The sequence below is a fragment of the Triticum urartu genome, chromosome 4 (genome assembly GCF_003073215.2).
Source record: "Triticum urartu cultivar G1812 chromosome 4, Tu2.1, whole genome shotgun sequence".
NCBI lineage: Eukaryota > Viridiplantae > Streptophyta > Magnoliopsida > Poales > Poaceae > Triticum > Triticum urartu.
Genome location: NC_053025.1, coordinates 151645930 through 151659062, shown reverse-complemented (window position 1 = coordinate 151659062; position 13133 = coordinate 151645930). Strand labels below are relative to the sequence as shown.

Genomic DNA, 13133 nt, shown 5'->3' with positions numbered 1-13133 from the left:
AAATATTTCTTAAGTTGTTACCATTCACCGTTGGCTGAAGAACTCTCTCAACATTATTAGGTAACTAAATAAAGTTACTTCTATGTGAAGAACTTATCATCATTTCTCCGCAATAAATGAAAAAGAAAAGAGAACTTATCATCATCAATCAAAAAAGAATCCCCTAAAAAGATCAATAAAAAAAGAAAAGAAAGATACTTCACCATGACGAACTTTATTATCCGAAAGATACTTCGCCATGAAGAAGTCTATCAGTAGGTGCGTTGTGACTTAAATGGCGTTCGCAGTTATTCGAGAGATGGCGGAGGACTAATCGGGGAAACACCTCCAACGCACACCCTCCACCTCCACGACTAATTAAAATTCCCAAACACTGCATCGTCTCTCCCCCGTTGGTTCCAACCCCCTCCTTCCCTCCCTCTTCAGATCCGATCTCTCCAACACCACGGGCACACACCACCAGCCCTCCCCCGCCGTCTCGCTCCAGGGAGCTCTCGCCACCGCCGCCTGCCGCCATGGCGGCGGCCAACGCCCCCATCGCCATGCGTGAGGCGCTCACGGTAACTACAGCACCATCGCATATACCCGTCCATCATTCTTCTCTCTCTCTCTCTCGGAAGTCAGATCAGATCTCTGAGGAGGGACTAGCTAGGCCTTGCGACTTACTGATTGGTATGGCCGCCATGGCGGTGGCTTTGTTGCTTGTTGCAGCTGACGAGCCTGGGGATCGCGCCACAGTTCGTCACCTTCACCCATGTCACCATGGAGTCGGACAGGTACATCTGCGTCAGGGAGACCTCGCCGCAGAACAGCGTCGTTATCATCGACATGGCCATGCCCAGCCAGCCCCTCCGCAGGCCTATCACCGCCGATTCCGCGCTCATGAACCCCAACACCAGGGTCCTCGCGCTCAAAGGTATGTGCCTCACTAGATCTCTATACGAGCTCTACGGGATCTCATTCTCATGACCGCCCGTGCTACAACTGCTGCCATCCTAGTCCAGTCACCGCGTCCTGGGATCTGGAATAGTTGGGCGACGATTTCAGCTTCCATCTCAGCTCAGTACACATATCTTGGGAGGGGGGCTACGGATTTGCTTAACTGAGATCAAGTTTTAGCTTGGCATCTGGTAGTTTTGCGTCTCAGTTGCATTTTGTGTGTGTTTTAGTAACACATTTACTGTTCGGATGATCTTGGGAAGTTGTGAGCCTAAATGTTGATATTGATACTTGCATTCTGCTAGTATGCAGAGCACACAATAATAGGTTGGTCATCTATTATGTGAAATTCAATGATAAATCTCGATGATTAGATGCGTTTTATAATTAGTACAGCACATCCTCTAATGAAAGATCACACACCCAAAGTTTCTTTAGATTAAAAGTGAATGATATATGCTTATCAGTTCTCTAATGAGATCTTAGTTTACATGTGCCTGCAAGTGATTAGGATTCGAAGAATGTATCTATTATGTTGATAATGTTACCATGGCCAAAACATTGAATCCCTTCGATTGAGCATAGTTTGGTCCCTAGGATGGGGGCCTATTAGAGTTAATATCTAATTGTGAGTATTTTTTTTGCCGATGTTCTCATTGAATTGATGCCTTCTCCACAAATTGGCTCTACGGTAGTTGCTTACTATCTATTTTTATTAAAGAAATGCCCCCTTGTTGTCATGGGGTGGAGCTTTGAATATAAAACTGAAGTCATTTGTTCTGGACCGTACACTAATCTACCCATTTGATGTGATAAATGATTATGGTGTTTTTCTGTGTAACATGCTTCCTTGACATCTCAAATGCAAGCAAAGTGATAGTGGCAAGAAACTGTTCTCTCATAATCAGTCTTACTTTAGTTGGTTAAGTTGGAATGACTGCTTTATACATCGACAGCATAGTGTATTGCTGCTATATGTTTGATGGGGAAATAATCTATAAGAACTGCATATTTCAGAGTCAGCCTTTACCATCTGTTCACCTCAATCTGAATATGACGGAGTTTACAAATAGCAGTAACAAGTTTTTGCAAAATTTTGCAGCCCAAATAGCTGGAACGACGCAGGATCACCTGCAGATCTTCAATATTGAAGCTAAAACAAAAGTAAAGTCGCACCAGATGCCTGAGCAGGTGAAGTTTCGAAGTCTTCTCTAGTTATCTAGTATATTTGGTAATTTTATTTAATTGATTATGTGCAATCTTACTTGACATATTATCTGACATGTCTTCTTGTCTACAATCACAGGTTGTGTTCTGGAAATGGATCACCCCCAAGTTGCTGGGCTTGGTAACACAGACATCTGTTTATCACTGGTCAATTGAAGGTACTCATCTGACAAATCACAGCTGTTCTCTGCTGAAGCACCATTTCCAGCTTTGCATGATTTCACTGTTATGTATAGGAACTAAGATAATTATTGCTTGCTGATGTTGGAATGCAGGAGATTCTGAACCCACCAAGATGTTTGATAGGACAGCTAATCTGGCCAATAATCAGATCATTAACTACCGTTGTGACCCGGCAGAGAAGTGGCTTGTGCTTATTGGAATTGCACCTGGTGCTCCTGAGGTATGCTCGCAAAGATCATTCTTAATTAGCATCATCATAACCTGATGCACTGTTGTTCTGTAATTGAATGTGATATGATGATCAAAATTCTGGTTGTGTCCCTTCCTGCTATGGTCTGTTCTGTCCCTCTGGTTGTTTGACTATTCTTGGTGTTAAATGCTACTCCCTCCGTCCGAAAATACTTGTCATCAAAATGGATAAAAAGGGATGTATCTAGAACTAAAGAGGGAGTATAATTACGATTTCACAAATTTCCAAGTATCTAGTCTGCTATGTTGAGCTACAGGTGCAGCTGATATATGCACTGAGTAAATGGTACTTTGTTATGCATGCTTCTTATATTCATGGGCTTTCTACTTCACCTAGCAGAGGCCGCAGTTGGTGAAGGGAAATATGCAACTTTTCTCTGTTGATCAGCAGCGTAGCCAGGCACTTGAAGCCCATGCAGCATCTTTTGCAACTTTTAAGGTATTAATCAATTAGTTTGTGGAGGTTATAATTATTAGTTCACTTCTAGTATTTGTCAACGGTGCTTTACTTCTCCTGTCCAGGTTCCTGGCAACGAGAATCCATCAACACTCATCTGTTTTGCCTCGAAGGCAACTAATGCTGGACAGATTACTTCTAAGTTACATGTTATTGAACTGGGGGCTCAGCCAGGTTTGCATAAAGAACCGCCATGTTCTATTTTTGATTATCATTATTTCTGCATTCCAGTCTTGTAAATGTGGCAGTATGTCATCTATCCACCGATGTTTTTCCTTACAGGCTACCCTTTCCAAGTGATTTTTTTTCTGTTAGTCATTCTCTTTTTTTACCTTTCCAAATCATTTATTGCAGGGAAACCTGGTTTTTCCAAGAAGCAAGCCGATCTCTTCTTCCCACCAGATTTTCAGGATGATTTTCCTGTAGCCATGCAGGTGTATATCTTTTAGGTCCCACATGTAGTATACCCTGTTAGATATCACATATATCTAACTCGTTTTATCTTCTTTATTACAGATCTCTCAAAAGTATGGACTTGTCTATGTAATTACGAAGCTTGGCCTTTTGTTTGTGTATGACTTGGAAACTGCCGCAGCAGTTTATAGAAATAGAATCAGTCCAGATCCTATATTCTTGACAGCAGAGTCTTCTACAACCGGTGGATTTTATGCCATCAACAGAAGAGGACAGGTCTTACATGCCACAGTTAATGATGCGACTGTTGTGCCTTTTGTCAGCGGCCAAGTATGATTCTGGCATTTCATAAATTCTTCTGCTGATGCATACTTTAGATATTCCTTTTAAATTTCTAATACATTTTGGTTCATGCAGTTAAATAACCTTGAGCTAGCTGTGAATCTTGCCAAAAGAGCTAACCTTCCTGGGGCGGAGAACTTGGTAAGCTCCATAACTACTATGCTTTTTTGAATGATGTTTACATTTGCATAATTTTCTTGATTGTTGCCCATGCTTCTATTTTTGCATGTCTTTGTACGAGTTGAATCATTATTTCCTTGCTAGATCATTTAACTATGTGCTAGTATCATTATGTTCCATAAGAGCGCGTGCCGACATGCTTATGCAATTTTCTCAATATGCACCTATGTTCCTGCCTAATAAGCACTTCTGAATGTCACGTCATTTTTTGCTTGTATATCTTGTTCCAGTAACCATTTTCTGTAAGTTGAACGTTTATGCAGTTCTGAATGAGCACTTCTGAATGTACTAATAACTTATAAATGTGCTTGTGCTGTGGGTATTTTAGTGGCTCACAAACACCACATGTACTGTTTCGCTTGCAGCCATGTTAATGTTAATTCTTCATATTGGATTTAAAATTCAAGGAATATTCCATTCTTACACTTGCCTATCTCATTTGATGTGTAGAGGGACTAACCACTACTTTTTGTTATTCTGAATTGCAGGTTGTGCAAAGATTTCAGGAACTGTTTTCGCAAACAAAATACAAGGAAGCGGCGGAGCTCGCTGCAGAATCCCCTCAGGGTCTTCTGCGAACCCCTGAGACTGTTGCAAAATTTCAGGTGCCTTCCTGTTCTTGTTGCCCATGAGCTGTTAATGTGAATTCACCGCCTTTTCACAGCTCATTTCCTACATTTATACTTTCTCAATGAGCCAGGCATTCTTCATAGCCCCAACTGTCAGAATTACAAAGTGTGCTTGATATCTGACCCTAGAGATCATCCTGCTCTTACGAAATTTCCAGCGAAGAGACTGCTGTGCTAAAATGCTTAGGGCCGTTTTTTTTCTTTAATTTAAGCCAATGGGTTCTGCTTACCACATAATAGAAATGTTTCATAGTTAACTGTTCCTCGCTGGAAAGTGTAGGTTATGCTTGTCTGACATGTGATTTGTGTTCATCAAATGCAGAGTGTTCCTGTTCAAGCTGGGCAAACGCCTCCACTGTTGCAGTACTTTGGCACATTGCTAACTCGAGGGAAGCTCAATGCTTACGAGTCCCTTGAGTTATCTCGACTTGTTGTCAATCAGAACAAAAAGAACCTTCTGGAAAATTGGTTGGCAGAAGATAAGTTGGAATGCAGTGAAGAGCTAGGAGATCTTGTTAAGGTAACATGGGTGCTCTGCTGTGTTTGTTGATTGCACAAATCTCATCGTGCGTCAGTAAATTTCATTCGCTGCCTGTGTCTGGATTGTTTACTAATCCAATCGGTACTTTGGTGTAGACGGTAGACAATGACCTTGCATTGAAAATATACATAAAGGCTAGGGCAACACCTAAAGTCGTTGCTGCTTTTGCCGAAAGGAGGGAGTTTGACAAGATCCTTATATATTCAAAGCAGGTATATTGCGTTGGTACTGCTGAATTCTTGTTTTTGGTAGGTAGTAGCCAGTTCAGCTTGAACATTGACTGTGCTGTCTAATTATCTCTTCCAGGTTGGGTACACTCCCGATTACCTTTTCCTCCTCCAGACCATCCTACGTACAGATCCACAGGTAATAAGATTGTTTAAGGCCTTTAAAGACAAACTGGGTTGTGGTGAAACATTTGGTACCTGGTTGTGGGGTTTATTCTTTATGTGACTTTGCCTAATTGTGTATATCCTATATATTCTTTACCAGGGAGCTGTAAATTTCGCTCTCATGATGTCACAAATGGAGGGTGGTTGTCCATTAGATTATAATACCATAACCGATCTCTTCCTTCAGGTAGGTTTATATTTTTTTTCCTTTTTACTATGAAATTTGGTTGTACATCCTGCCTTATGCGTCTTTTGTTAACAGAGAAATATGATACGGGAGGCAACAGCTTTTCTGCTGGATGTTCTGAAACCAAACTTGGAAGAACATGCTTTTCTGCAAACCAAGGTCAGCATTTAGTTTTTATTTAATTGTGAATCTTTACAATATAGACCTCCCTGTTACTCAGTAGTAGCTTCTGTTTGAATTTATTTTAGGTTTTGGAGATCAACTTGGTGACTTACCCTAATGTTGCTGATGCCATCCTTGCTAACGGTATGTTCAGTCATTACGACCGCCCACGCATTGCTCAACTGTGTGAAAAGGCTGGTTTGTACTTGCGAGCCCTCCAGGTCCGTATCTTTGCATGGTTTTGGTTGTGATCTATCCTCATTGTCTTGCAGTTTAACAAGTCTTGTATTGTGATACAGCACTATGCAGAGTTGCCTGATATCAAACGTGTCATTGTAAATACCCACGCCATTGAACCACAGGTTTGTTTTCTTCAGTTATGTTTGACTGTCTATTTATTATTACCTGGCCTTTTAACAACTTCCTTTCATAGGCCCTCGTTGAGTTCTTTGGAACCCTTTCAAAAGAATGGGCACTAGAGTGCATGAAAGACCTTCTACTGGTCAATCTGAGAGGAAACCTTCAAATAGTTGTGCAGGTAATCTTTCTGTGTTCCTTTACCTTTCGTTCTTGTGGTTTTGTTCTTCTTTCTTATCGATTCTAATCATCTCCAATCCTGTAACAAATCTGAAGGCCGCCAAAGAATACTCTGAGCAGCTAGGTGTTGATGGTTGCATAAAACTATTTGAGCAATTTAAATCTTATGAGGGCCTGTACTTTTTCTTGGGATCCTATTTGAGCTCCAGGTATTTAGCCCAGTTGATGATATCTTTCAACCACCATTGTTTTCTTAATGTAGCACACTTAAACATCATATTTCTTTACATCCAACAGTGAGGATCCAGATATCCACTTCAAGTACATAGAATCAGCTGCAAGGACTGGACAAATCAAAGAAGTTGAGCGTGTAACCAGAGAGTCTAATTTCTATGATGCTGAGAAGACAAAGAACTTTCTGATGGAAGCAAAACTACCTGATGCCCGCCCACTGATTAATGTTTGTGACCGCTTTGGTTTTGTTCCAGATCTGACTCACTATCTGTACACAAATAACATGCTCAGGTATATTGAAGGCTATGTACAGAAGGTATGTAACTCTTCAAACTTAGTTTATCTTAGTACTTCTTCTGATATACTCATTATATTAATGTCTGTTTCCCTTTATCTGGTTTGTAGGTTAACCCTGGGAATGCTCCATTGGTAGTGGGGCAGCTACTTGATGATGAGTGCCCTGAAGATTTCATTAAGGGTTTGATTCTATCTGTCCGCTCTCTCCTTCCCATTGAACCACTAGTTGACGAGTGCGAGAAGAGGTTTCATTCTAATCATTGTCTCTGTACACTTTGCATATGCCTGCCTTTTTAGCTGGTCTCATTTCTTTGATCTTTTAATCAGGAACCGCTTACGTCTGCTTACACAATTCTTGGAGCACTTAGTGAGCGAGGGTAGCCAAGATGTGCATGTCCATAATGCTCTTGGGAAAATTATCATCGATAGCAACAACAACCCAGAGCATTTCCTTACTACCAATCCATTTTATGACTCTCGTGTGGTTGGTAAATACTGTGAAAAGCGGGATCCTACACTTGCTGTTGTTGCTTACAGGCGTGGACAATGTGATGATGAACTTATTAGCGTCACTAACAAAAACTCACTTTTCAAGCTGCAAGCTAGGTATGTTTATGGTTTATTGTCCTTTTGATGCCATGTAAATATGTTATTTTTCTGAATCATTATATCTGTTGCGTCATTGCTTACACGTTCAGTCCAATGTTTTGAGTTGTCAGGTATGTAGTTGAAAGAATGGATGGTGATCTTTGGGATAAAGTTCTACTGCCTGAAAATGAATACAGAAGGCAGTTCATTGACCAAGTTGTTTCTACGGCCCTGCCTGAAAGCAAGAGCCCTGAGCAAGTTTCTGCTGCTGTTAAGGCTTTCATGGAAGCTGACCTCCCGCATGAGCTGATTGAACTTCTTGAAAAGATTGTCCTCCAGAATTCTGCATTCAGTGGAAACTTTAATCTTCAGAACCTGCTCATCTTGACAGCCATTAAGGCAGACCCATCCAGGGTCATGGACTATGTTAACAGACTGGACAACTTTGATGGCCCTGCTGTCGGAGAAGTAGCTGTCGAGGCACAACTGTATGAGGAGGCTTTTGCCATATTTAAGAAGTTCAACTTAAATGTTCAGGCCGTCGATGTTCTGTTAGATAACATCCGAAGCATAGAAAGAGCTGAAGAGTTTGCATTCCGTGTTGAAGAAGATGCTGTTTGGAGCCAGGTTGCCAAGGCCCAGTTGCGTGAAGGTCTAGTCAGTGAAGCAATTGAGTCATTCATCCGTGCAGATGACGCAACACATTTCCTTGATGTCATCCGTGCTGCTGAGGAAGCTGATGTATACCATGATCTTGTCAAGTACTTGCTGATGGTAAGGCAAAAGGCAAGGGAGCCCAAAGTCGATGGAGAACTCATCTTTGCATATGCGAAGATTGATAGGCTTAGCGACATTGAAGAGTTTATTCTTATGCCAAATGTTGCTAATCTCCAAAATGTTGGTGACCGGCTTTACGATGAAGAACTTTATGAAGCTGCAAAGATCATCTATGCCTTCATCTCTAACTGGGCTAAGTTGGCTGTCACCTTGGTCAAGCTGAAGCAGTTCCAAGGAGCTGTAGATGCTGCTCGCAAGGCTAACAGCGCTAAAACATGGAAGGAGGTCTGCTTTGCCTGTGTTGATGCTGAGGAGTTCCGTCTAGCGCAAATATGCGGTCTCAATATCATCATTCAGGTATATATAAGCTAGAAAATTTCTGCGAAGCAACAAAATTATGCTTCAACACATGTTTCTAGTTCTATAAAAAAATCTTCAGAGTCCTGAGGCACTTTTATATAGTTCTTTCTGATATGCCTTGTTTTGTTTAGGTTGATGACTTGGAAGAAGTGAGTGAATACTATCAGAACAGAGGATGCTTCAATGAACTTATTTCTCTCATGGAGAGTGGTCTTGGACTTGAGCGTGCGCACATGGGCATCTTTACAGAACTTGGAGTCCTTTATGCTAGATACCGCCCTGAGAAGCTCATGGAACACATCAAGCTTTTCTCCACCCGGCTGAATATTCCTAAGCTTATCCGTGCTTGTGATGAACAACAACACTGGAAAGAGCTTATGTACCTATACATCCAATATGATGAATTTGACAATGCTGCTACCACTATTATGAACCATTCTCCAGATGCATGGGATCATATGCAATTTAAGGATGTTGCTGTTAAGGTTGCAAATGTTGAGATATATTACAAGGCTGTGCACTTCTATTTGCAAGAACACCCTGATCTCATCAATGATCTTCTCAATGTGCTTGCGCTTCGCTTGGATCACACAAGAGTTGTAGACATAATGCGCAAGGTTTGCCTCAAAATGAATATTTAATGTCGTATATGGGATGATTATGGGAAGGGTCTCTACTGGTGTGTCTGTTTTATGTTCTAATCTAGAAGTCTGAACTATTTTTATTCCATTTATAGGCTGGTCAGTTGCATCTTGTGAAACCATACATGGTTGCTGTTCAGAGCAACAATGTCTCTGCTGTCAATGAAGCATTGAATGAGCTTTATGTTGAGGAGGAGGACTATGAGAGGCTCCGTGAGTCGGTTGACATGCATGATAACTTTGATCAGATAGGTCTTGCCCAGAAGGTACAGTAAATAAATAGACGAATATGTAATGCTTGTTAATGGCGTTATTGTTTTTATAATCAGTTTCTTAACTCTTGATCAGCTTGAGAAACATGAATTGCTTGAGATGAGGAGGATTGCTGCTTACATTTACAAGAAAGCTGGCAGATGGAAGCAATCTATTGCCCTATCGAAAAAAGACAACATGTACAAGGATTGCATGGAAACATGCTCACAGTCTGGTGACCGTGAGCTGTCGGAGGATTTACTTGTCTATTTCATCGAGCAGGTTAGTGAAAAAAGCATTTTATGAGTGCGCAAACTGTGCTAATATTATTGCCTTCTTAGATAATTGCAGCAGATATTTTCTTTCGTGCTGGTTTTAGTGCTGTGATCACCTTTCTAAGATTCCCAATTCTGAGTGTTGCATCCTGTGCATATCAACTAGCTAAGAGTAGATAAATCCAAGAAACATGCAAATTAAGAACTAATCTGACCTTCATTGTTTTGGTAGACCAGTGTTGTCTGTGCAGTATTGCATTTCTAATCAGTAAGCATCTCTGACTATTGCAGGGAAAGAAAGAATGTTTTGCTTCTTGCCTCTTCATTTGTTACGACTTGATTCGTGCGGATGTTGCTCTCGAGCTTGCATGGACAAACAACATGCTGGACTTTGCTTTCCCCTACCTATTACAGGTATATTAAGTCTGTTTGCATGTTTGGAAATGTTCAGTTTTGTTATAATAGCATTCTTGCTATGTATGCAGTTCATCCGTGAGTACACAAGCAAGGTAGATGACCTGGTGAAGGACAGGATTGAATCGCAGAAAGAAGAAAAAGCCAAAGAGCAGGAAGAGAAGGACGTTGTTGCTCAGCAGGTAATATAAAGCGCTCTTCTTTTTGTTCAGTGTCCTGTTATTTGTTCTTAAGCAGTTAGCATGACAAGTTGTGTTTTGTTATACAGAACATGTACGCTCAATTGCTCCCTCTCGCCTTGCCTGCTCCGCCTGGTATGGGGGGTCCACCTCCGATGGGCGGCATGGGTATGCCTCCTATGGGCGGGATGGGTATGCCTCCGATGGGTGGGATGGGTATGCCTCCGATGGGTCCTGGTCCGATGCCGGCATATGGGATGCCTCCAATGGGAAACTACTGAGTTGGCTTTTGAAGAACATAGATGATGTCGATTGTTTCAGTCTTTTTTTACACAGAGGGAGCATGAGGATCCCAAAGGTATCTTTCAAGTTGTAGATTGATTTGGGCTATTGGTTGTTTCAGTTAATATTCTTTTGGTACCAGGGCAATTTTGGCGAGCAATATTTCTAGCCGAGGTAGAGTAAATTTACTGGTTGCTATATATTATGATCGGGTAGGATGAGGATGAGATTAGGTTCCAGCTGAAGAATGAGAGGTGGAAGACTGGTACCATTTGTATAGCTTGTGTGATAAAAAGACTAAGACATTTTGGGTGTACACTCCTCCGTGTTGGTGTTGCCACCCGTGAACATAAACACTGCCTGTATGTTATATGTTACACTTTGTGTTCAGAGGTTTGGGTTTTGTACCTGGAAGAATGCTTTTGTTGAACGACACGGTGTATTTGTATCTGTATTTTGTTAGTGGTCAGCAGTTCTCCTGAGCAAACTTGGATCTTTTGCTCCATTTGGACGTTGGATGAAAATTATTTGACGGTGGCGATGATGTCTCGTCTTTACTGTACTTGTAACCAGCCGTAGTAAGCTTAAACTGGACAAAGATGATACGCGAAGAGCTTGGAAGTTCTTTTTTTGGGGAGAGAATGTCAGCTTATTGATCACAGAAAGTATACATTTAGAATGTATCAAGAGCGTTCTTCCTTTGGTTAACTATTCCTACTGTACTCGGGTCGAAAGCTGATAGCGCTTTGTATTACTTCCGGGCTGGCCAAGCCGACCGAACGGAGAAAACACCCTATCATCATAATAATAATCAGTCAAAGGCAATTCAATATCCAAATCATCATAATAAGAATAGGGCCTCGATCAGAGTTTCATTCTTCTGAAGGTGAGAAAAAAGATCGTTACACGTGATAAAAGTGATTAGAATAAGCACACAACTGCACTAAGTATGATCCGTGACAAACCATCAACATGACTAAAGAGACTAGACGAGACCCGCCAAAACTTTGATATCGGAGATTACCGTTCCAATGCTTGAGCGATCCGCTATTTGAGAATGAATCCTTTGAATGATGGAAAGACAATCTGAAGCAAAGATGGTACCCACAAAATGTCGACGGAGCGCTGGTGCTTCAGCTAATTCCGGTGTGGTGACCTCCTCAATATTGACCATGACTATGTCAACTGGCGGCGGTACCCATTGAGACATCGACAGGTTTGAAACAATTCTGCACAATCAATTCCAAATACGCTCGTCGTCCCATCGACACGGCAAAACAACGTCTGGCGGCGCGTAGGATGCGCAACTGCCAGCGTCCGTGTCTGGTTGCGCTGCCCCCGTGTCTGGTTGCGCCGCCTGTACGTTGCGAGCGACGACTTAAGCTTTGGTGGCCTTGTAGAGTCTGCTGCTCGACGACAAAGTTGGGGTTCGCCGCGACCATGGCCGTCACGGTCTCCTTGCTCGCGCGCTCGGACCAGTCGGCAAACCGACCCGTGTTGAATTGCAAAACATGTCCAGACCACTTGGTCTAAATGGTTTGAGGGCCGGCGTTAGAACCAACAGATCTGGAGACACAAACTCTCGATCACTTTGTAAGCATCAAATCAAAGGTCATCAAGCAGAGATACACTAAAGAAACTTTATTTAAACCTGCAATCACCGCAACCACCTTATCAGTATCGTCGGACGGAAAAGAGGAGGGAGACGGAGGCAACGGTGCTTAGGAAAGCTCATGGCGGCGGCTCTGGTTGAGAATCCTTGGGGTGATTCGAATTGTTTTTTCAGAGGTATAGCTAGACTTTATTGATCATAGACCACATGAAGTGGTATAAAAAATGATTATGGGATGATCAGCCAAAGGTGTCGTCCCTGATCAATACGAATTGTTTTCTTGACCCTGTGGTGGTGTGGGTCCATTTACATTGACCGAACTTAACCTGGCCCATTCCATTTATTTTAACATGTGAAAGGTAAGAAGTTGCAATCGAGAAGGGCTGCCACAAGTCGAGTAACTTATATGGAGTCAGTCAATGAAGGTGATGAATGACTGACTATGATCGATAGAGCCTGGAACTAGTCGGGACACGTAACAAAACTAGATACAGTGCAGGGGACATTGCATTCACATACCATGGGGGAATCAAAATAATAATCACATTTTACCTACATGTAAGTTGCCTAATTTTAAATTTAGGTAAGTCGATTTTCTATTGTTGATTCTTTTGTTCAGATTTATGTTTTTTTCCTTGTATTCTTTTATAGCTTCTCAAACCGATTTTTGACTTGCCCTCGTTTTGGGGTAAGTCGACTTTTTCTTAGGCTGAATTTTTGACTTGCCCCGTATACATTGCCTTTTCGAGGCGTTGGGGTGTGTCTAGAGCACATCTAGATGTG

General features: G+C 41.8%; 1 protein-coding gene across 1 annotated transcript; it reads left to right on the top strand.

Moving 5' to 3' along the window:
- Positions 1–366: 366 nt before the first annotated feature.
- LOC125551177 (clathrin heavy chain 1) lies at positions 367–11168 on the top strand. The gene is made up of 30 exons (XM_048714335.1): positions 367–560; positions 712–916; positions 2042–2130; positions 2246–2324; positions 2442–2569; positions 2939–3037; positions 3121–3229; positions 3410–3489; positions 3572–3799; positions 3887–3952; positions 4480–4596; positions 4943–5140; positions 5257–5373; positions 5468–5527; positions 5654–5740; positions 5816–5899; positions 5989–6123; positions 6202–6264; positions 6336–6440; positions 6536–6648; positions 6737–6989; positions 7079–7215; positions 7298–7576; positions 7690–8692; positions 8827–9312; positions 9432–9602; positions 9685–9870; positions 10155–10277; positions 10349–10459; positions 10546–11168. Exons 1-30 carry the CDS (start codon positions 516–518, stop codon positions 10735–10737), a joined length of 5148 nt encoding a protein of 1715 aa, XP_048570292.1. The 5' UTR covers positions 367–515; the 3' UTR covers positions 10738–11168.
- The last annotated feature ends 1965 nt before the right edge of the window (positions 11169–13133 follow it).

Coding starts and splice junctions, on each gene's coding strand:
- LOC125551177 (XM_048714335.1), top strand. CDS start 516: ATGGCGGCGGCCAACGCCCCCATCGCCATGCGTGAGGCGCTCACG. Junction 5,141..5,256: donor AGCTAGGAGATCTTGTTAAG/GTAACATGGGTG, acceptor ACTTTGGTGTAG/ACGGTAGACAATGACCTTGC. Junction 6,124..6,201: donor TGTACTTGCGAGCCCTCCAG/GTCCGTATCTTT, acceptor ATTGTGATACAG/CACTATGCAGAGTTGCCTGA.